Here is a 24,924-nt window from a genome sequence, read left to right on the forward strand (position 1 = left end):
GAGGGCAATGATGCTCTATCTCACTGTCAGCAAACCCCAACTACATTTAAAGGAGAATAAACTTTGTAATCGAGATGAGAAAATCGATACCATTCTAGTTTCTGAACATCACATTTAAAGCTAAGCTGAAAGTAAAGTTTCAGAGGTTTCTTTTCACTTTTTTGTGAGAGATTGACTGGTTCTGATAAAAGAAACGTAACAAAAAGTGCCTCAAATTCAACTTGAAAACAGATCCAAACGTACTTTGTTCTGTGTTGTGCAAGGGAGACAGTCGATAGTGAAGTGTCTGCGCTGAGGGCCCGTGGCGCTGGAGGAACAGCCGGTGTTAATCCGAGCCGGTGACGGTTCAGCAGGCTGCAGTGGGAACCAGTCGAGGAGGGAAGGAGCGTGAAATCCCCGACACCTGGTGGCTCTTTATGCACAAGAGTCTGCAGCTGGTGTGGAGAGCCCACAGCCAGCCAGCCAGCTGCGGCTCCTCTGCACCTCCACTGACTTATACTGGTCTAACATAGAAGAGTTAAAGAGTCCACCTGCAGTCCAGTTATTATCCACCTTCACTGTTATGGATATGATGACTGCTAGGTACAATATAGGATTGATGCTTAAAGTTGCAGTGGTTTGACTCACTCATAGGAGAACAGGGTGTTGATGGTGTGAATAGCTGTTACCTAACTGGACTGCTTCTATAATAAGTTGGTTTCATCAGTGTCTGTGAGGAGATTCTCAGTTGTATTTCTGATTCCAATTGAGCAAAGCTGGAAGTTGTGAATACGTGTGAAATCCAGTGCGGTGAAGCGAACTCACTGTGCAATGACACAATTATTTACAGAGCGTGAATTAACCCACTGCTGCCTTATATAATCACAGAATTAATAGCTCATTTACTCCCTCTTATAGTAGTCTGGTGCTGTGGTCAAAGCCCAGGGATGCAATACAGCTGCTGTTCATAATCACTTTAGTTTTATCCTCATTTACTTTTAAATTGGGCTTTCTAGATATTTAAGAAACCCAATGTTGACTTGCTCTGTTATAACATTACAGAGCTCCCTGGACTGGCACCTAATGTTGGCTTTACTGAAGGAAGAGACATTTTTAACCTCATCTATGGTCACAAGCGGCTCAAAATGAGGTTCCTCTAGGGGCCCCAGGACACTCCCCTGTGGGACACCACCTGACAATTTTAAAGAGAAGTTAAAAATTAAATGACATCAATTAGTTGCAGACAAACAAAGTATGAGACCCAAAAATAATTTGCCTATTTTAACAGTTGTGTGAAACACTATAATTTAGCTATAAATTTACTCGCTGTTGTCTTTTTTTAAGCTAACAACAAATATAGCTTTTTAACTGCTTGACATAAATGGACCACTAAATCATCAGATTCCAGACGTTGAGAAGCCCCCTATTAGTCTTTAATTGCTTTTCATTTTCCTCTTGAAGGGGTTTGCTTTGAAATTTGAGGGTATAAAAATGTAACTGGCTCAATGTAACACGATTTTAGCAGCGCACATCAAAACCATAATGAAAAGTTTGTTTTCTAAGTCGATGTGATGTGGTTGCTTTCTGACTCGTTTCATCTTTGGGTGTTTTTTGGGGTGTTTTCACCATCTGTGTGGGTGTGTCATGGACAGAAACTTGAGTGTTTCTCATTAATACCTTCAATAACATTGAGTTAAGTAATTGCTTGAAACACTTCATAGTAAATAGCAGTGAAAATGGGAGGAGAATGCACATACATTGTCCCTGTAATCTTGCATTGCATTATACAATCAGTAAAGTAAGACCAAGTTAAGTCAGAAAGTGTTAAGAAACTGGAAATATCTCAACAGTAATGAGGCTAAATTGTTAAAAACATATATTATGGCTTGTGTGCACGTCCTCTACACTCTTCTGTTGAGTTGTGCAAAAGAACATTTGATCCCCGGATATTAGCAATGAAGCTAGGGAATACGAACTGGCTAAAAACTACAAAAATAATTAAGATTTTCTGTCTTTTTTAATACAGAGTGCTTAGGTTTGCCTTTTTATAGTGCACAACTCTCCCTGATGAGGTTGCAATGCCTCCCTTTACACATTTTTTGTTGCAGACATGGCATTGCAATACACACACACACACACACACACACACTCTACACACAGTGCCACGTGTTGGCTTCACTGATCTCCGTGTGTTGTGTTCAATGGTGTGTAAAGTGCTGCCGCTGCGAGTATTAGCCTGTTTATCAGAGTGTGTATCAACGTGCTGCAGCGCAGGGGCTGGGGGGGCAGAGTGCGTGTGTGTATGTGTGAATGAGCGTGCTAGCAGGGGATCACAGGTGTGTTTGCGAGCTCCACAGAGAGACTTCTTCCCCCCCATAACCCCTGCGCCCCTACTCTGAGCATCCTGGGTAATATCAGCGCACCGAGCACCTGCGTCCCTATCCCACAACACACACACACACACACACACACACACACACACACACACACACACACACACACACACACACACACACACACACACACACACACACACACACACACACACACACACACACACACACACACACACCTAATGGCCCTGTATCAGCCTGCCATAAGGCTCTAATAGCCAGCTGTGTGAGCAGACGTCCAGTGGAGCGTACCACACTCACTGATGCAGTTGTAACATTAGATGTGAGCTAACTACAATGAACACACACACACACACACACACACACACACACACACACACACACACACACACACACACACACACACACACACACACACACACACACACACACACACACACACACACACACACACACACACACACACACACACACACACACACATTTTATGCTTTAGCTGTGATTTTTTTTCTGAACTAAACTACTTTTTAATGACACAGGGCTCGTGTACATTTATCTTCTGAAGATGGAGAGTTCATGTCAGGGTTCCCAGAGGCTTCCTCATGTAAAATTCAGCAGCTTTTCTATAACAATGTTTCTCATCCTGGTTTCCACTCCAGTTGAAAATCATGTAATGTGAAACAGGGAAGCAAAGAAAGTACCCATTTGTTAACTTTTGGTATTGGGAGCAAAAGCCATAAAATTCCTCTCATTTTTAAACTCAGGGATAAGAAGTAGTGCAACCTGCAGCCTATGATGCTCGTCAGATCAGCACCTGATGTAAAAAGCATCCTTCTTTTAATAAACGCAACATGAATGCATCCCATTGCCTCTATCAAAGTCAGAAATGCTCTGAATATAAGGGTAGCTCTGGTTTATGACAACTGATTTGAGTTGTTTTGGATCATCTAAATCAAGAATATTAAGTACTGCAAACAAAGCTCCATACTAACATGACTTTAAAATGACTTCTCTCCTATTTTTATGCAAGGAGGGATCATTAAAGTGCACATTCATAACAGTTTACCTTCAAATAAAGCAGTTTAGCTTCAGTTTTACCACAAGTTCCGCCTGGGGGGGCTTCATTTACAGTCCCACTGGGAGCAGTTACATATAATCGGTAAAGCCTGACACCGCAGTCGTTTCACACAAAACTATTATTCAATAAGTATTCACTTAATCGGGGAGAGGTCGACAGATGGAGATAGAGACATTTGTTAGCGTGGCACTTGCTAAATTGCCTCAAAATTATTGTCAGGTGCCCTGGCAAGTTGCAGTCGACCAGAAGCTGCTCAGAGTTAAAGCTACGACTCGTAAATTAATGTTTCTAATTAATCCCAGAGAGAAGAGAAATCTGCACACAGTAAATACACAACTTGATATGTGTATGATGTACTGTAGCTTGTAAGCCTGCGGGGAATGTGTGTGTGTGTGTGTGTGTGTGTGTGTGTGTGTTTGTGTGTGTGTGTGTACTGGAAAGATATTGTGATCCAGTAAAGTTATGCGTTATGCGAGATAACTAAATGTCTGTTTTTGTTGTCTTTTGCACCGTTTATGTTGTTTTTTCAGCCTGATTAGAATATGCAAGGCTCTATAGTGCCTGCAGGGATAACACACACACACACACACACACACACACACACACACACACACACACACACACTCAACAGGAGGTTGCACTAGTCCTCCGTCATGAGATGATGGACGACAGATTGTGAGCTTCACCTTTATCCCGATAGCGACAGCTGAGCAGTGATCCCTGAGGACCGGCCTCTCACACACACTCATTTATCATCTTCACACTCACGCTGCTTCAAAGCGCTTCTTCATTTGTGCCTCAGACTGTGCTCAGAAGTTAAAAAGGGACATGTCTTACCCCTCCCCCTCCTCTAATTGCATTGTACACTTTGCATTTTACAGCTGCTGTTTGTACATATAATGTCTGTGGTTGTGTTTGCATTTGACAGCTGTTCTTTTTATAAAGTTTGTGGTGAGAGTTGAGGTATTTGAGGGCTGAGGATCGGGAGTGGAATGACACATTTCTCAGCCTTCTTTCACACGGAAACATGAAGCCTCTTTCACATCTGTGCATCGAAAAGAGGACACATTGTGCTCATCTTCAGGTTTGTATTTAGTGTCTTTACCGTCTCCATCATTTAATGTGTAGAAAGCTCTTTATTCCTCTCATACTGCCTGTGCTGCAGCACCTCTTTTCACCCTCTGTCTGAAACCAGAGCTGCTCTGATTGGTTAGCAGGCCCGCTCTGTTGTGATTGGTCAACCACTTAGAGATGTCCCGTCCCTTAACCTATCACCTACAGTGTGTTGGAGTGCTAGCCAATAGAAGCAGGAGTGTTATGTCACTATGCACATCTAAAAGGATGTAGATAACTGGGTTTGTACAGGTTTTTTTCGAGACAAATTTTCCACAAAAAAAAGAACATTTTCTAAAAGTTTTATCAGAATTTCATGTCCCGCCCACAACAGAATCAAACAATGATTAAACATCGAAGTGGAAACAGATCAGAGACTCCTTGAGCTCCGGTCAGGACGGAGATGATTGCCAAACTGAGAGGCTGATCATGAGTTTCCATACCCTGTTCCTCTGTGGCACATTTACACTAAACAGTGTCAGTGACAGTGGTTGCTTCCCACATCTGATCCATTGTCAACATTTACATCATAATGTACATAAATGTCCAAAAAAAAAAAGGTTTCCAAGTCTCTTCTCTCTTGTTGGTCACATTTACACAGAAACTAATAAATGTAATTACAATAATACTCAGATTTAAGTAAATATAAAGTTAGCAATAAATATTAATAGGAGGGTAGAGAGTTTCACAAAGAGCTCATTTGATAAAGCAGATTTATATATTTAATCAAGGTACTACTGCACACGGTCAGTACGTTTAATCTGGGTCCCAATACATGACTTCAGCTTCTTTAGGTGACTTAACTCGTATCTATTTCTAATATCTGACCAGAAAATGTTCACCTGTGAGGTTCGTAGGTTAGCTTTGGCATCAGTGGAGCTTAAGGGCCACATTAAGACTAAAATCTCCCCTTAAATTGGACTTTTAGACACATTCTTGCCGGGCTAAATACCTCACTTACCGCCTTTGTGGTCAGAAGCTATTTACTTTATCTTGTTAATAAGATTCATTTAATGGACTCCTACTCCCCACAGTGAAGGCCTCCTTAATGTACGTCAAGAAGACATAAACATACATAAATAAACATGAAACTCCTGGTGAGCTCAAAGAGTGGCTGAAGATTCAAACTGCAGCAAAATCCCCTTCTCAGCATCCGTTCATTATTATATTCTAATACCAGCCTCCCTGTTACTATATTCACACCATAACTGTACAGAAGCTTTGTGCTTAATAAATCTCTGACAGAGCGAGGAGAGGATTGTGCTGCAGGAAGAGTTTGAAAACCACCTTTAAGAAGATTTAAGATTCAAGAACCCAACTTAGAAAAGTGTTTCAGCAGAGTTTCAAATCTCGTCCTCACGCAGCGATAAAGAAAAATACTGGAAGTGTCTTTGATCCCTTCTCAGTCCGACATTATTAAATATGTTATCCTCCTCAGATATTATCGAGCTCTGATCCTCAGCTCTGTAAAGGTGATGAGTGTGTGTTTATCCACAGGCAATCTGTGTGTGGGCTTCACAGTCTGTTATCTCTGCTGCTCTGCAGAGGGGGGGCTGTCCAGGCTGCTGTAGGGGGACAGTGTGGATGTCGCCGGCCCGGACGCTTTCCCATCATCCCCTTCTTCCTTCTCCATCTCCACATCTGCCTCTGTTCTCGGCTCCTCCACTGATCCTCCCCCGTCCTCTCCAGACTCCTCAGACGCAGAGAGACCCTCCCCTCGGATCTCCTCCATGCACACGCCCCCCTCCTCGGTGGGGCTGCAACTCTCCCGGTCCTCCTCCCCTGGGCCTGGCTCTCGGACCTGGTTGTTGTGGTGCTTGTTGTTGTAGCGCTGGTTCTGGAAGAACTTGACGATGGTGTGTTTGGGGAGGTCCAACTGTGCGGAGAGGGTGTGGATGGCCTCCTGGTCGGGGTACAGACCCACATCCCCGATGAAGCTCTGCAGGGTGCCCAGAGCCTCCAGGGAGATCCGCGTCCGGGACCGGGCCTTCTTTGGTCCTCCACCACCACCTCCGAGGCCGGGGCTTCTCCCACTCTGAGACCCGTCCTCTGAGCTGTGCAGGACCAGCAGAGGGAGGGGCTGCGGGTCCTCATGAACCGGAGACGGAGAGGTGAGAGGGGGCAGGGGCGGCCTGTGGAGCGTCTGTAAGGAAAGAAAGAGAGGGATTAAAGCTCAACTTTTTTTGGGGTAAAGATGTTCATTATGGGATTTAAAGTACATTATAGATAGCAGATTCTTGACCTTAAATACCAAAAATAATTAAATCTCCAGGGCAAAGACCTCCAGACTCAGGGACAGTTTGTCCCCAGGCCATTAGACTGCCAAACTGCTGAACCTGCACTGTGTTTCTGTTTCTCGTGTCCACACTTGGTCCGTTCTTTCTTCACTTTGTGAGACGGACTGCAGAGGTTGGGAGACGTTGACAGTCTCCGTGGTAATGGCCCTGTATTTACAGCGATGTTTCACAACGTGGCATGACTGACTAACTAACTAAACGATAACTTGTGGCCACTAAAGCGACCTCGAATAAGTATTAAAGTTTGTATTTGGTGCACCAATTAAAAAAGGAAGAAATGTAGGAAACACATGTTGGGGTTTTTTCGTCTGAACATCTGCACAAAGCAAACATCATTTTGAAACTTTTATACCTCCTAGATTCTTTTTTAGTGAAATACCTTCGTAATGGAACCAGTTATCTGTTTGGTTGTAATATAATATGGATTACTGAGACAAAGAGACAACAAAGGACAACAATGAGACAAAAAATGAGCAAAGAAAGTGACGCAGAAAGACACCGAATGTATGCAAAAATACCCAAAACCACTACAGAGAGAAACAAGACACTAAACCGACTACAATGAGTTAAAAATGAATACAATGAGACACAAACCACTACAAAGACGAACAGAAAATACACAAAATGACTACAAGGAGACGCACAATGACCACACAAAATCACAGAGGGATTCCTAATGATTACAAAGACAAATGGTTTTTACGACCCAAATAAAATGAGCAGAGAACGAGACAGAGAGAATAGAGTTTGATCCAGCGTACTATGAATTAAAATATAGACGTTAAACTCACCACCACAGTAATAAATAAAGGACTACAAGTCTGCTCTTTCACTGCCTGAGCCTTTATGGGAAATGTAGTACAAGCAGAAGTGTCAGTGACCAGCGTTCATGCACGCTAAAGTCCCAGCTTCTACACACAAACAAGCACACACTACTAAAGCTTATTAACAGGGTGGGGCGGCCCGCACACCCGAACACAGGAATCCAGCTCCATAAATCTGTGGTCCATCAAAATTAAAGGACCTAAATAAAGATAATGGCAATTCCCTTTTCTCTGCGTCAATAATTACAGGGAATGTTCTGAATAATATTGAGGTTTAGGGCCAGACTGGGGAGCGTTTTGGTTTTCGGGGGGGGGGAGAGAGGGTGGGATGGAGGAGCAGGAAATGTGTGGGCTGGTCATTTACCACTTCTATTTTCAATGACTTATGGGACACAAGTATGACAAAGAGGAGGGCCGCTGAGAGGAGCAGGTGGTGGGATCCGACAGAGGGAAATTTTCCGAGCTGCTGTTCGGATTTTCTCACTCGTAAAACACTTTGATTTGTGTCTTCAGCTGGCTGCAGAGTCGTGAGAGTGGTTATTTTCCCCCTTTGTAGACAGATTTTCCGCAGTTTTAATCTAAAACTAGCCACATTTAATAACCGATTGCCTTTAAAATAAAAAAAGGACAGTAAAAGTAAAGATCTGGCATGCTGCGTGTTTGTACCCAAATCTGAACCTTAACCTCAAAATACTAAAGCCTGAAACAAAGCCTCTAAATTCTTCAGTTCCCTTTACACAAAGGGGGAGTAACCCTGTTTGTGAGTGCATCTGACACTGTGACGAGACTTCCTGTGTACCTGCTGCTCTGGGACGTGCAGGACGGTGTGCAGCCTGTCGCTGTGCTGCTGCCTGGACTCCTCCTCGTAGACCTGATCTCTGTCGGCCAGCGGTAAAGCCAGGAACCTCCTGATGGTGCTCAGGTTCTCCCACAGGGTGCGGTTCTCTGGGCTCGGGCTCTCTTTCCACCTGAGCAGCTCACACAGCCAGCCCTGCAGGACATTCAGGCGCTCAATTACTCAACCTGCGATCAGTTAATGACTCTTCTGTAGAAGCCCTTAGTTTTGAAAGACTGCTTTCTTTTTCAGAAACCTTTTTGTGGCCCATTTAGTTTGTGTTTTCATCCTGTAAGCAGGAGGGTGTTGAAATGCTTAATTTAGACTGTTGTCTCTTGTTTCTCGGCTCTGTTTCAAGTCAATATTTTATTCTAAAGACTTGCTAGTGTGACTGAAAGCTGGACTGTATATCACATATTTAATTCAGCACATTTATTGGCTTTTTAGATGCAGTCTCAATGCTTTCTAATCTACAATTTGGGTTAAAAAATGGGGGTTAAACATTGTTTTTGCAAATGGTTATAACTAAAACTAAACTGGAGTCATAAGGGTTTGTTTTGGACAGTTTAGCATATATTTAAATAATTAAATAACTACATTATTTACTAGAATATCAAATAGAAGAGAAGAGAAAAAAAAGAAAACAGAAGGAAAAAGTGCGAGGGCAGCAGTGAGCGTCTGTGTGTGTGTGTGTGTGAAGATTAGATTATCTCTGCTAGGCTGACCCAGGATCTGCCACCAGCTGTTGTTTATGCGCAGCCTTCAGCCTGGAAATTAATGGTAATAATGTGATCATGCCTCCGTCTTCTTGTCTGTCTTTTCCTCCGTCCTGCATCCTTCTGTTCCTCCCTCTCCTCTGCGCCTCCTTCAGTTACGCGTTATCATTTCAGACTTCTGAGCATCTCTAAAACGTTAAAACACACTCTTCCCATTTGTGTTGGTCGTCAGTCCTTTGCATGAAGTTTGCAAAAAGAAAATCATTTTAAAAGCCGTCGCCCTTTCTGTCTGTCTCGCCCTCTCTCCCCCTCAGTGCAGACTTTGATCTCTCCTTCCATCACCCGCATTGTTTATCCCAGGATGGAGACATGGTGGCATGCCACAGACCGGGTAATCAGATCCCACACACACACACACACCTGCATGTAACACACTCATCAAGTCTTTTTAAACATCATCCAATCAGCCTGTGTGGCGCATGTATGTCCATATTGCCATGAGAGAGATTAACATGTGTGTTTAGAGGAACTCTGGATGACTTTTTTAGGGACCGATCTCCAAATCTGACAGATTAGTATTCAGATGTGTTGTTGCTCCTCCTGCTGCTTTTTCGTGTCTGTTTTTACTCTGTGGTTTCATTATTTACAGTCCTAAGTTTATTTGTATCGTATCATATTCACCGTTCTTCTGCAGCCCTTTTATAGATTTATAAGGTTGATACTTCAAGGGTAGCCGCTTAAAAAAACCTTCCTCTGGGACCGACCTGACTTTTGTTGGCAGCCACCTTGGCGAACAGAGCCTGGGAGACCTTCGCTCTCTTCATCTCCTGTTGGATCTCGTCGTAGATGCCTGACGAGATGTTGGCCAGCGAGTCGAGCTTCAGCGGCAGCTCTGCAGCAGACAGGACGCACTTGGTCTGCACACAGAGACACACACACTCAGACGAGCTGCCTCACAGACTTACAACGTTGCAAGAAGAGGATAAAAGATACAAGACTCAAAGCTTTATTGTCATGTGTCATGTGAGTGTGTACCTGTGGGAGCCGGTGTGTGTTGGGGTTGGAGACGTGGTTGGTGGGGAGGTTGTGGTTGGAGTTGGTGCTCCTCTCTCTCTCCTCCTGGTAGATGCGGTCTCGCTCGCCCTCGGGCAGGTGCAGGAAGTTCTGCATGGCCTTCAGGTTGACGAGCAGCGACTGAGAGGCCGATCGGGGGTCCTCCTCCTTACGCAGGATCTCTGACAGCAGACCCTGTACACAAACACAGAGGGGTTAACACTATCAGTATTGCATCATCAAGGTATGGAGAAGGAGGTCCGGACCCAGGCCCAGATCTCTCCCAACAGCGGGTGGTTTTACTCCCGTTCACCTGTGTGCGGTTGAAAGCCACGCGAGCGAACACCGCCTGAGAGATGCTGGCCCTCTTCAGCTCGTTCCTCACATGCTGGTAGATGCCGAACGAGACTTCAGCCCCCGAGCAGTTGAGGCCGGGTTCGGAGGCGGACCCGGGGCCCTTGCAGGAGCGTGAGACGGGCGGGTGGTGCAGGAACTGCTGGCTGACTCCCGACGGGTGCTGGTGCGCCAGCAGACGGCTGACGGCCAGCTGCTGGTTGATGAGGTGCGCCATGGCGAGCTGCTGCCGGACCAGCTGAGGGGAAAGCTGGGGGGACAGGAGTCCGCCACCGTGGCTCAGGAGATGCGGGCCCTGAGGACGCAGCGGGGCCCCGTGGTGGTGCTGGGTGGCCGGGTGAGGCAGACAGTGGGGCTGGGTGGAGGTCTGAGAGTCGCCCAGGTTGCTCTTACCGGACAGAGAGCCAGGGCTGTGCAGACGGGTGGGGGAGGGTAGGAGAGACGGGGGACGGTGGGTGAGGATGCTCAGGTCCAAATCCCTCTCCACTGTCACACACACACACACACACACACACACACACATATATGTTAGTATACCTCAGTAGATATTTTAGCCTCCTCACACAAAACACCCACAAATATATTTATTAAAAAGTCGCTGCCAAAATGATCCCTGGTGCCAGAGCCAATCATGCTCATGCAGCCTTTAACCTTTTAACCCCCCCCCCCCCTTGCAGTCCAGTGCAGTGTCAGAACGAGCTGCATTGTGTCAGATTAAGTCCTCAGTCGATAAAAGAAAACTAACCTTTAATATCTGATTTGTCCTGGGCTTGCCACATCTTCTCAATGTATTCACCTGAGGGGGGGAATCAGAGCACTTACTATATGTACACACACACACACGCTTTTCCATCAACAGTTCTCACACCACTAACACAATAACATTTCCAAATGCAGCCCAAAATAGGCAATATTTAATTTTCAAAATGTTCCCTCTTTTCAAACATTTCTTATTGTTTACTGATTGTTTACTGATTGTTTACTGATTGTTTACTGCAGCACAAAGGTTGTGTAGAACAGTGAGGTCTGCGCTGATGTTTTTTAGCGGTTCAGATGACGATCTTATAGCCACACGGCCTTTGGTTTAGGACACTTAGGCCCTATATCTTTCCTCCTCATCACCAGTTTGATCGCTCCTCTGTCTGAGCATCAATCTGCTTCTCATTACGTCTCTGCTGGGTTTGCTTCACATTTCGGGTTATTAGGGGAATAAAAGTTGGAGTGAGGTTTGGCAGAGCTTCAGATTTGTACCTTCTCAGTGTGTGTGTGTAGAAGAAGTCCACCAAGAGCTCTTATTTCTGTTTTGGTGGTTTGTGTGTGTGTGTGTGTGTGTGTGTGTGTGTGTGTGTGTGTGTGTGTGTGTGAGGGGGGGGTTGCTGCTGTTTCCCATTAGGAGTAAAGAGCATTTAGTTTTGTCATGTGTATTAAGGGTAACATTAATGCAAAGCATGTGTGACAGTTCCTTCCTACTGAGAGCTGTCAGTGACAGACGTCTCCTGCATCACATTGGACACACACACACGGGGGTGGACGGAAAAATGGAGAAACTTCTTTAAAAAGCAACACATTTAAAGAAACTAAACAGCACAAACAAAAGGCAGCCAGGCAGGTGAGACGTATTAAGTCTGTTTGTGATTAGCAGAGAGTGTCAGCTTCACAAAGGGCTCTGACAGTCGGGACATTTATGACTTCTTAAAGCAACATGAGGCAAATAAAGTACAAACAGTTTAAGTGCAGAGAGCAAGTTACTGATACTGTAAAAGTTTTCTTTAACATGCACACACGTCCAATCAAACTGCAGGAGCTCACAGAGACAGACACTGAAGTAGAGGAGTTACTGAACAAGCAGCACCTGCGAGAGAGGAGCAGGAATGAGTCCTAAAACCCGGAAATAACTAAGAATTTGACCACTTCCTGTTCCTTTGTCTCAAAGTCAATGGTTTTTTGAACGTGGTTGTGTGCATGTGTCTGAATTTTAGAATAGATTTCCTAGTCGGCCGTGTTTTACTCTTCACTTTATGCCAGTAATACCAATCCCAGTCTTGAATTAAGGTGTTAAATTGCATAATTGACACCATGAACTCGTAGAATAAGTGTTTGTATATGTGTGGCTTTGCTCAAGGGCAAGTTTTGGAATAAACGGAAGCATCTGTGATTTACTTTGTGCCATTAAAGGTGTTTTATCCACTGGTCATGAATGACAGTGAGGGTTACCTTTGATGCGCTTGTACCTCTTGTACCAGCGTCCAAACTCCTGGCATTTAGAGGTGGAGACGTTGACGTAGTAGGAACTGTTCACTATCGCGGAGATCATACTCTGATAGGAAAAGAGGAGGAGACACAGACACGTTAACTTAAACAGCATAACATTGTGACCTACATAAAAAAAGAGGACTAAAACGACAAAATCTCCTCTTTGAGAGACTTAACGACACATTAAAAAAATACTTTTCCCAGCATGCATTGTGGTCTTCAGCGCAGAAGATGAGTCTACGCGAAGTGAAGTCCCAACATGGGAAACACGGAGGATTAAAACTCACATGAGGCGGGCTGCAAACACACACCACCCACACACTTCCCCTAATCACTAATTACATCATGACAAAGTCCTGTGTATAAATCACCAGTCCAAATGACACACTCTCAAGTGTAATGAGTGCAGGGTGTGTGTGAGCACCATAATTGAGGTGTGCGTGTTTGCATCCTTTCCCATGGGACGCTATCAATACTGTGTGTGTGTGTGTGTGTGTGTGTGTGAGAGAGAGAGAGACAGAGATTACACAGTGCACTAAGTGTGTGGTGAGCTGATGATGAAACCACATGTGTTTAGAGTAAATACTTAGCAGCATCTAGTCTGTGTGTGTGTGTGTGTGTGTGTGTGTGTGTGTGTGTGTGTGTGTGTGTGTGTGTGTGTGTGTGTGTAACATATCTACATAATCATATCCAGAAAAAATGATACCTTCTTACTTGCTGCTTGCACAAATGCTTAATGAGAAAGAGCTGATCCGTTGTTTGACTTCTTTACCTGCCGTGCCACCTTCTGATTTCTGATTTCTGATTTCTGATTTCTGATTCCGATTGTTTTATTTCCTGCAGCAGTGGGGGGGATAACACACCTGTGAGAGAGGACACTCCTTGGAAAGAGCGCTGTGGTTGCTCTCCCTCAGCAGCTCTTTCAGGGCACTCCTCACCGTGGCGTGGCTCCACTGCTCTGAGGGAAGATCCTCCAGGCGGGCGAAACTGCACATCAATGGCTTCGTTATCACACACTCAATCAACCACTCCTCCACCTAAAGCAGAGGCTGTCTCATTGGTTAAAACCACATGCCAGTACATGCTGACCTGTGCAGCAGGATGCGCAGTGTGACCATGTGGTAAACGTCCAGCAGCATGTCGGCCACCGTTGCCTCCGGAGCGTCCGTCAGGTAGTGGATGGGCATCGGCTTCCAGCGGCCCACTTTGATGATGCCTGGAGACCAGAAACAAAAACAGAACTAAAGCATGAGCCTCAAGATTACAAGGATTTATTATCATTTGCACAATAGCTAGTGTTCTTGTTGGCATTGAACATCTTAAAACCCAGGCTCCTCAAACGTACAATACACCTATCAACTTTGAGATTTAAATTAGGGATTTCGTATCGGCTGTCAGAATTCTGGCTTGTAGGTTCCTGCGTTTTCTTATCGATTGTTTTATATATATATATATATATATATATATATATATATATATATATATATATATATATATATATATATATATATATATATATATATATATATATATATATATATATATATATATATATATATATATATGTGTGTGTGTGTGTGTGTGTGTGTGTGTGTGTGTGTGTTTCAGTCATGCAGCATTGTCCCGGGTTCAACATTCCCCCGGCCTTGCAACAACCGTGACTGGAAGTGCAAATCTAAACAGGCCTAATCGCGTTAGGATCTTCTAAATCAAACACAGACCTTGCCTGGCCTTGGCCTGCCAGCCTCAATTGAGTGTGTGTGTGTGTGTGTGTGTGTGTGTGTGTGTGTGTGTGTGTGTGTGTGTGTGTTTGTGGTGTCTTCACTGCATGAGGATGGTGGTGATAGGGGTGCAAGAACAAAGGGCGTTCTCTCTGGACTCCACAGTTGATTAATCAGAGGAGAAAAGTAGAATCAGCTCAGCATTAGAGACAGAACGAGATGAACGGAGTAAACACTGTGAGCTCATCGCTCTGCTGTCTCACACAATGATATTTATTTGTATAACTTTGTTTAATGTGCCCTGCAGCTGACTCTGGTTTAAAAGCAATAGTTAATTAGCCTCCTTGTGCCCCTCTGATGTGAAAAAGAAAAGAAGAACTCCTCTTTTGTCTGCAGCAGATGAATTTAAACAATGGATAAAAAGACAAGTTGAGTCGAGTCAGTCAATAAATCCAAGTAAATAAAACGAAATTAAATAAATAAGAAAACACAATCACAAAGTTCAAATAAATAATAAATAGAGAGCCATTTGTCAGCATTTTAAACGTTCTTTCGGCCTATTTTTTTTTTGCATAATTAAAAGAAACAGAAGAATATTTAAGAGGATTTTCAGATCTGATTTTACCCACTACATCACACTTACCTTAAAACTCATCATGTCAGTCAATAAGAAACACTATTTTGAAGTAGAAAATAATAAATAATACAACTTCAAAATAGAAATAATGCAGAAGAGCATAACATTAACTATATCGGAGAAATAATTAAAGGACCAGTTTACCGAGCAAAATAAAACAGCCTGCCCATTTCAGAATTACAGACATGAGAAACTATTGATTAACTTCAAACTCGGGGAGTTAATTTTAAACCATATTTGGGTCGAGAGATATGTGCAGAATGTCTCTGAAAATACGTTTCTGGGAACTTGTGGTGGTTTGCAATACGGTAAATGGTTATTTCTAAGGGAGTAATATCAGTGAAAGCTTCCCAAAAGCTCTGCCTTAAAGCTGCATTTAGTTTCGTTTCTTTGCCCCCGCTATTCACCTTAGCCCGTATTAAACCCAGAGAAGTAAACCATACATTCTAAATAAGAAATAGCTGCTTTTTAATTAGCCATAATGCGCAAGTGAATTAAAGAAAAGCCCCCTGTGCCAGTTTAAGAGTTTAAAAATACTCGTCCAGCCAGAGTTATGCAAGATGCAATTCAATGGCAGAAGAAAATAGAAGAGCCTCTGTATAATTTTGGTCGTGACCACACCGGGGGAAAGAATGCACGACTACGGCCAAAAATTATTTATTTGAAAAGAAAATGCTTATTTCTCAGAACAAAACCTAGCCATTGGGAGAGGCGGGGGGGCGGGGGGGGGTCGCAGGGCGTCGGCCGCTCGGTTACAGTGCCCTGTGTTTACGGGACACACCAGGAATGTGTGTGTGTGTGTGTAGGCTGTTGTTTCACGGTTGACTGGATCTCGTCTGCCTTCTTGTTTTGATCTGAAAACGATGGGAAGTTCTGCTGCCACTTGGACCCTGACTTCAGAGTTTGCTTCAGGTGGGAGATTTATCTTTGGCATACCTTCGTGGTAAATACCTTTTTCTGTGGTCGTCTGAACACCACACTGTACCCATGTGGCAAACCCATCTGGAAGCCACTGTGACTATCAAACTGCTGCTGGAAATCATTAATTTCTCATCAATTACCAAAGAAAACCATGAGCTGTTTCTCATTAACGAGTAATAATGAAGAAGTCTAGATCCCTGTGACGTAAAGGGCGCCGGCTGAGGAAATTTGGTTTCGACATATGAGGGGGGTTTTTTATTTCTAATTATTTGTCAATAAGTTTGACCAGCAGAAAAACAGGATGTGACATCACTGAAGCTTGGCCTCGGTTTCAATTAAACCACAAAATTAAACCGTCTTTTGTCAAAATAGGAAGTGGAAACCACCCTGACTGTCAGCAAACATGCATAAGAACACGCAGCCTTAATCTGGAGTCTCAAATTCACAACCTACACACACACACACACACACACACACACACACACACACACACACACACACACACACACACACACACACACACACACACACACACACACACACACACACACACACACACACACACACACACACACACACACACACACACACACACACACACACACACACACACACACACACACACACACACACACACACACACACACACACTCTCTACTTACCACTTGCCTGTACAGCTGAGCCGTGCGAGTATCCCAGAGCGGACAGCGCCGTCTCCACCAGCTGCGTGAAGAGGACGTCCTTATGCACCAACACAAACTCGGCGTGACGGTCTCCATGTCCCTCGCACTCCCCCGTCGCACCCACATCCGCATGCTCCACCACACAGTACACCGGGATCATCAACCCTGAAACACCGGATGGGGAAAACCATAGAAGAAGAAGAGGGTTAGACCTCATGGACTGTATGGGTAGTCTGTCCTATTTGCAGGAAGTGGACCTTACTGAATGGACTCATATTTTTCATACATCTCTCTGCTGTTCCGTCCCTTTTCCTTCCTTATCAGACTAAGACAAACTGGAAACAGGGTGGTTGAATTAGCTTGAGCATTCTTGGGTGCAAAGTGCAAAAAAACTCTCAATTTTCAGAGTAGAAGTTCTATATTTGGTCATCTTTAGGGGTGTGCAAGTCAAATAAGTAACGTGGAAAGCTACTGATTTAAATCTCTATCAATTAGGAAAAGTGGGGTCATTTTTACCCGTTTAGCTGCTCATGAGCAAGGCACGGTAACTCTTAAAAACCTCATACTGTTTTCCAACAAAGAGATGCGTCTGCCTCCATATTTTTGGTCCACATGTCAGGCAAAGAGGAACTTTTATCGAGGGTTTAAAGACTATTTTCCTCCTCCATGCCTGAGTGTTGTAACCAGGATGTGTGTGAAGGAGATTCCTCCAGAAACCAAAGCAGCATTTCTCCTCTCTCAGTGGGCTGGGTGACGTAGCGCTGCAGTAAAGCTGCTTGGTGGTCTCAGTGCGAGGCTCTGGTTAAACTGGGCAGCTGCCAGTGTGAATGTAAGATTGTACAACTGTATTTGTGTTCGCACCGCACATTAAAACCCGCAACGGATAAGACTTGTTTTCCATAACCGCTCTTAAAGCGCTGCTGGACAACGAGGCAATTCAAAACCCAAGGATAAGAAGTCAGTTAGTCAGATAGCTGGGATTTGTTCTGGACTTGTTGCCGGGCGAGTTAATGAGCTGCTCCTCCCGGACCCTTCACACCCCTGCAGTCCACTGCTGTCCCACAGGAGCGGCTCATTAACACACCATCAATCCTCCTCCTGACGACACACCAGCAGCCAAACTGCAGCAGCATCAGGCACGCTATCGGCCAATCAGCCCTCACTCGGAGGAAGGGTGGAGGCAGCTTAATATCTGTGTGTTCGTGTGTGTGTGTGTGTGTGTGTGTGTGTGTGTGTGTGTGTGTGTGTGTGTGTGTGTGTGTGTGTGTGTGTGTGTGTGTGTGTGTGTGTGTGTGTGCTGTCACAATGTTTGTGTGATGATGCATGATGATGTTCTCAAATGCATGAGAGAATAATGGGCATCTGTGCGTGAGTGTTTTCTGTGTTTGGTATGTTCAGCTATAACAATGAAACATGTGTGTGTGTGTGTGTGTGTGAGGCCAACACACACACAAAATCATCCACATGTCCTTGATAGACTTTATTTTGGTGCCCTAGCTAAGGATGCACGTTATAGATGCTGTGCAATGCGAGTAATGAAAACGTCTTGCTCCCTCACCTCCCAGGGGTCTCAGCGGGTTCCCGTTCTGCCGGCTTTTCAGAGCTGCCGGGCTCCCGTTGACCTCAGGTCGGCTCAGCTTGCAGGGCGGGGGTCCGCCGCTGGAGGCCGGGCTCTCCCCTCGCTCCTCGGGGCTGACGCTGTCCCGCAGGCCGGGGCTCTCTGCACCCCCACGCTGCTCCATCACCCTGAAGACCGCAGCAGGAGCAGAGGGTGAAGCTGGGAGGAAACACAAGGTAGATATTTGAAGATGAGATAGACCTTCTTTAATGCCTTCAAAGAAATGCAGTGATGAGAGTGAAACACAGGATAAAAATAATAACAAAAGGAGCTGAAAACCATTCAAAATACACAAATGAAAGGACTATCCTGTATACGCCTCAATCCTCAAACCATACCCGTATTCAACAAGCTTTTCCTCTCTATTATTTGAGCTCCATTCTTTTCCTAAAACTTCTTGTGTTTATATTAAAATGTTATCCTTTTTTATATATTTCACAAAGTCACAAAAACCCATTTCACTCGGGATAAATACACTTCTGATTGAGATCCCTTTCTGATGTCAGATCCCAGTAGAAGCTTCAATACGAGCCGAGATAAAGGAAACCAATGACCACAATCTTGAGTCAGAAGTGGGAAAGAGTGATGAGTATGTAGATATTTTAGCTGTGACTATCCCAGCGGAAAACTGAACTGAAAACAAGCAATCTGCGTTGGTCCTGCACCTACACACACACACACACACACACACTGTATAAGGAGTGTATCATCTTTCATATCAAGCGTTTCATCCACTACTGGTCGCTTTGTTCACTTCCCTTCTTTGTTGTTCACACACAAGAGAGGCAGGATGACCACAACAGAGTCACTTCATCTGGGACCAATCACAGGTCAACAAGTGGCGCTCGCTCAGACTAAATACAGACGAGTGTGTGATATCTGTTTAGACACATCGGAGTAAACTAACGCGCTTTAATGACAGACGTGAGAGGATAATGCACTCTGTTTACTAGAGGCAGGGACACCGGAGGCACATTTACTGTACACAAGTTTCTGTGCCTTTAATAGTCATTAGGTCATTTCATTTTTACATGTTGAACACACGTTGTAAGCATGACGTTCCTGCTCCTCAAGGGATCTGATTTAAGCCTTTTATTTTTGCTATATAAGACAACAGGTCACATGTTGCATGGCGCTTCATACCCGAAATATCTCCTGTCTTTAAGCAGAGATTATAGGACATTATTGGGCACTTATTGGAACCAGAATACACATATTTTCACCTGGTAAATTCAAACACAATGCAACAAAACATCTTGATTTTGTTAAGTGAAACAACAGGACTTGACTTGAATAAATGTGTGTGTTTGTTTACTTGTTATTTGTGTCACAACTTTCCAGAAAATGCCTGAAAAACTCACACTATGACAGATATCAATTTCATCTCTGTGTGTATGATTGCACCGTGTGTTTAGCCTAGCTTAGCACAAAGTGAGCATGGGGAAGCTGCTGAACTAAAACCACAGAATATCAGCTGGCTTATAAAATGAAAGGAACAACAAGTAAACAACTAGACAACAAACCACAGGTCTTACAAACAGTACAGCCACTTGAACCCAGGCGAGACCTTTTCATTGGTGTTCATTATAATCACTTGAATGACATAAGGCTTCATTTTAAACTGAAAAGTTCTCACTTTTATCGAAGCAGTTGTAAAAAAAATTGACGGCTTTAAAAAAAGTGTCTATAATATACAATTAAAAAGCAGCTTCATTACATCGCGGACCACCGTGCAGCTGATCTCTGCCCCTCTGTGTGACGCTCCCACGCTGCCTCGGCTAATTCACCCATTAATCCCGTCATCATAAAACAGATTTAATGATGGCTGAGATTTTTCCAGGCCACTAAAACCCCCAAAAAGTTTGGAAATGTCACCGAAAAACCTCTTTCCCCTGGAGGAAAATAACTGAAGCTTTATTTATGGGAAATCCATCTCAAATTAATACGCAATGCTAATTAAATTGTCCGTGTTCAGACACCTCACACACTGTGACACGTATGAAATTGCGTGCAAACTTTTCCCTCGCTCATTTTTGGAATATTTGGGGTCTTTTATTATTATCAGCCCTCGTCCCTTGGACATATTTTCTCTCCTCTAACCAGTTTAAGTCATTAAGGATTAAATGGTTGTGGTTAAAGAAACTCACACAGCAAAAGAATACACAAAAGTACAGTAATATAAACATGAGGTGAAACTGGAGCACACTGGGTTGGAATATTTCATGAAAAATGCTTTAAAACATTAATATTTCCTACTTTATCCTGTTTATTTTGCATTAAAGTGATTGTTTTTGGGTTCAGATTTACAAAACAAGACACTAAAGACATCACTTTGGACTTTGAGAACCTAAAGTGGATTTTTTGTTATTGTTTTCTGACATTTTCGAGACCAAACCAATACTGGATTAACGTTAAATGATCTGCAGATTAATCAATAAGAGAAGTTATAATTTAATTTAAAATCACATTTTAAGATAACTACTGTATGGCTGTGGTGCCTCAAGTCAAGGTTGCATGTAATTAATTAAAAAAGTGTGAAGTTTCAGTTAAATTAAGGAAATATGTTGTAATTTTCTAATGAATTCTAAGGTTTTATTGCTTATTTTTACTTCATTTTTCATTATAACTTCTTGTTAAACACTTTTATTTGAGCCATTTTGATCAACACTCTAGATTAAAACGTATTTATGTCCATGCCAGGAGAAAAGTAAGTAATTTCCTATAAGCGTAATATAAAAACCCCTTCGGCGGTAAGACGTTTTTTACGCTTGAAAAGTGTCTTTCACTCCCAAACTCACACACACGAAACCACTTCAAGCGACACATTCAGAGGCCGCACTGCCAGGAGACCACACACTCCCAACACACACTTTACTGGCACACATGGAGGCCAAATGTACACACACACACACACACACACACACACACACACACACACTCAGTAGTCAGTAGCCTCCTCTATGCAGGGCCTAATTAAGGGGGGGTCTCCTGAGTGTCTTTAGGAAAGCTTCAAGGGAATTCAACAACATTTTAGGTGTTCACTGTAATTACATTAACTGTGAAGTGATGACACCCAAGAGCCTTCAGAGGGTCCTTGAGTCGGTTAAATGTACAGTAGATGAGTAAAGGTGTGTTATGAAGAAGTTATCGGGGTCGGGTGACACATAAAAGTTTGTGGAAAGGGTCCGAATGATCCTGAAAGAGGGGCTTTTTGGGGCTTCACGGACATCATGCATCAGAATCCCTTTTTAATTTGTCATAAAAACGGGATTTATGAGGAGGAAGAATCAGTCATCATGTGTTAGATCTCAGGGATAAACACAATATGGGAATAACAATGGCTGTAAACAAGTGTGTTTACAAGAAAGAAACTGCTCTTAGTGAGCTTTAACTACACACTGGAACTCACACACTTCACAAATCCTCTCTGATACCAGGGTAGATTAAATACAGCTTATTAAATATTAGGTTATTCTGATTTAAATTGACTTAACTCATCATGTAAAACACATAAGAGTCTGGTAAATATGAATGTTACGTTACAACAGAGGACTATATACCGTCAGACTTTGCTGTAGTTTTGATTTTACTGCTTAATAAAAGAGAGAAGTTGTTCACAAACATATTTACTGTCATTATAATAATGCTTTGTAGAGTTTACAACAACTGCCTGCTCTCCTCGATATACACGATATAATATAAGGCTTTTACAAAACAAAACCTAGTCAAATATTGCTCCTTTAATGGTCCTTATGTTATATTAATGACCATAAAACAGCTTAATTTCTGAGGCAGGTAGTTTGTTTGAACAGAGAAACAGTCCCTACTTAATCTTGTAGAAATACGCGACAATATCCAGTAAAAAACGAATAATCGGTTCGATATTTGTCTGTGAATGCTGACTAAATCTCTCCCATATTCTGGGTAATTCGTTCTGGACACACACGAGTAATTACTTACTAAATTCTCAAGTTTTTGAAGTGTTTTTCATAATCCTCCGTTTGGATCAGGTGGATTAATTGAACCGCTATTGACGAGATATGCTAATGAGCACGGATAAAGGCGGTGACACAATTAGCCTCGTTAACGCTCAATGGCACAACAAATCTACTTAAAGTAACCAAGGGTATTAAGTACATGTATTGGAGTAAAAGTCCACGATCAACCTCTGAATTATAGTGGGATTGAAGTACAGAGTAGAGAGTGAAAAATCACTCATTTAAAACCAAAATGTGACATAAATTTGACAAACGTTTACTTAAACACACAATATGAAGTGTCACATATTGAATAATGCACCCACTTGGGATGCATATATTTAAAATGCATTTCCTACAACAAAACACATTTATTTAAATCGCTTCTTTTCTACTCATACTATGCATGTCTCTTTTGTAATTTAATGAAGTTAACGTATGTTTTATGATCAATATTTGGCTTTATTAAAGGTGCTGGACTTACTTTACATACATGAAACCCGTTAGATCAAACATTATTTGAGTAAATCGCGTTAAAAGCATGACGTTTACTTACATTCACATGTGCATTTTGCCATTTAAATAGTCTTATATTGCAGGATATTATCAGACATTATTTTCTATAATTTCTCCGTAGTTTTTTCTGAGTTATCAGGCAGAGAACTTCCTAAGTGTTCAGTAAATGCTCACTCACTTTTTAAGAAGTCACTGTGCTTGCTGGGGAATAAACTCCATCCATTGGTGAAAACGAGTGAATCCAGCCTGAGAGAATATGAGTTTTCCAACGTATCCCCTTTTTGTTTTCCGAAAACACACGGGCAGAAGGAGCAGGGAGGAATAAAGACGAGGAGTGATGAGGACACACTGCTGCTGCCGGAGGAGTAAAGAGCAGTCAAATCACACATGTAGAGGGAGGGAGGGAGGGAGGGAGGGAGGGAGGGAGGAGGGAGGAGGAGGAGGAGGAGACAGGGTTTGGGAGGGAAACCCCAACACAGATTGACATGCATTAAGAAAAATACATTTATTGCATCTTCAAATATTAATCTGTGACATTAAGGCTTTCTAAAAGTCTGAAATCAACAGAAATTAGAGCTGGAGTTTTGCAGCACGTGTGTGTAAAAAAAATAAGGCGTACACTTAATGAATAATGGGATCCCAGATTTAGAAAGGATGATTCATTCCCCAGATGTCTTGATAGCAGAGAACAGGAGAAAATGTACGTCAGAAGTTAATCATTGTAGGAATTTGACATTAAAGAGGGGCACCAAAGTTATAAATGATCAAAATGGACGTAATAGAGAAGCTGCCTAGAAAGCATAGTGTATTATCCAATGAGATCTTAATCCGTGTCCGTCTTTGTTCCTTCAAACGACAAAATGTTAACTCTATAAATAGGACTCAGCCTCATTATCAGTAACATATAACACCTCATTTTAATAAACAGCCAGTATACTAAGAAAGTGTGTCTGATAAAACCGTTTTGGATACGAAAAACACACAATTTCTATGAACTATTCCATAAAAAAGTGTAGTTAGAAGAGAAGCATTTTGTTCTGTCTTTGAAAAAACGCAGTGTCAGTTACATCTTAATGCATCTAATTAAAGCTTCTTTTTTTAAGAATTCTTATTTCTTTGTACAACTTTAAATTCAATCTCCAAATTGTGATTAAAATCGTAAAAAAAATAAATGTTTTACATCATTTTTTATACTAAACCAAGACACGAAAAGCACTTTTGGGTCCGTTTAGACTAAAACTATGAAGATAACTTATTCACTATCATTGCACATCGACTCTACTGCTCTACTATATGTTTTGAACTGTCCTTGAACAGTAAAATGGTATAAAAACACTCATATTGTAAAGAGAAAGTGTGTGTTTTACCCTGAGAATTTACTCCTTATATCCCGTCCGTCCCTCTCTTATGTTTGTTAGTGTCTCTGTCCAAATAGCCGGCTGGTGGTCAGCACTGCGTGATTTATTCTAGATGGAAGAATAGTCACCTATCATTACTCCTCAGCCTGTCTGCCTTCCTGTCGCTCCTCCTCTGTGGTCTGTGTGTCTGTGTGTGTGTGTGTGTGTGTGTGTGTGTGTGTGTGTGTGTGTGTGTGTGTGTGTGTGTGTGTGTCTGCCAACACTTGCCTGTCCTACATCATCTTAAATATCTCTGACAGCTCACCACAAGTCGCTCACCATGAGCAAGTAGTGTGTGTGTGTGTGTGTGTGTGTGTGTGTGATGGTATGCGTGGCAATTAAAGAGTGCTTTCACAAGGCTCCAATGAAAACAAGCCAGCTCTTATGACCCGTGATAACAAATATTGATATTGTGTATTCTGGAGCTCTATCTGTAATAATGGTGTTTATATAATGGCACAGGGTGTCGGGCGGTGGACACTGGTGACCAGAAGCTGTAAAAAAAAGCAGAGGAAATTATTATTTTATACACAAAACAGACTGTTTGGAGATATAAACGTTTAAAATAGCCACATTTTGGGGATAAATTATATATACG

At 42.8% G+C, this 24,924-nt stretch overlaps 1 protein-coding gene across 2 annotated transcripts; it reads right to left on the bottom strand.

Annotated features, from left to right (window-relative positions):
* Nucleotides 1-4,812: 4,812 nt before the first annotated feature.
* LOC134860853 (DNA-binding protein SATB2-like) lies at nucleotides 4,813-23,265 on the bottom strand. 2 transcript variants are annotated; one of them, XM_063877704.1, is made up of 12 exons: nucleotides 23,108-23,265; nucleotides 18,377-18,595; nucleotides 16,798-16,983; nucleotides 13,946-14,072; nucleotides 13,720-13,843; nucleotides 12,818-12,920; nucleotides 11,349-11,399; nucleotides 10,563-11,089; nucleotides 10,232-10,444; nucleotides 9,961-10,113; nucleotides 8,445-8,636; nucleotides 4,813-6,667 (listed from the first exon to the last, which is right to left on the bottom strand). In XM_063877704.1, the coding sequence occupies exons 2-12, from the start codon at nucleotides 18,558-18,560 to the stop codon at nucleotides 6,050-6,052; spliced, it is 2,478 nt and encodes an 825-aa protein (XP_063733774.1). In that variant the 5' UTR covers nucleotides 18,561-18,595; nucleotides 23,108-23,265; the 3' UTR covers nucleotides 4,813-6,049. The 2 variants fall into 2 exon arrangements, with proteins under 2 accessions (XP_063733774.1, XP_063733775.1); XM_063877705.1 differs by lacking the exon at nucleotides 8,445-8,636.
* Nucleotides 23,266-24,924: the final 1,659 nt, after the last annotated feature.

The sequence above is a fragment of the Eleginops maclovinus genome, chromosome 24 (genome assembly GCF_036324505.1).
Source record: "Eleginops maclovinus isolate JMC-PN-2008 ecotype Puerto Natales chromosome 24, JC_Emac_rtc_rv5, whole genome shotgun sequence".
In the NCBI taxonomy this organism is placed as follows: Eukaryota; Metazoa; Chordata; class Actinopteri; order Perciformes; family Eleginopidae; genus Eleginops; species Eleginops maclovinus.

Excerpts from the sequence above, each read along its gene's own strand:
- LOC134860853 (XM_063877704.1), bottom strand. The coding sequence starts at position 18,560 with ATGGAGCAGCGTGGGGGTGCAGAGAGCCCCGGCCTGCGGGACAGCGTC. Across the intron at positions 13,844-13,945 it reads CTGCGCATCCTGCTGCACAG|TTTCGCCCGCCTGGAGGATC; the intron begins GTCAGCATGTAC and ends ATTGATGTGCAG. Across the intron at positions 6,668-8,444 it reads TGCACGTCCCAGAGCAGCAG|ACGCTCCACAGGCCGCCCCT; the intron begins GTACACAGGAAG and ends CTTTCCTTACAG.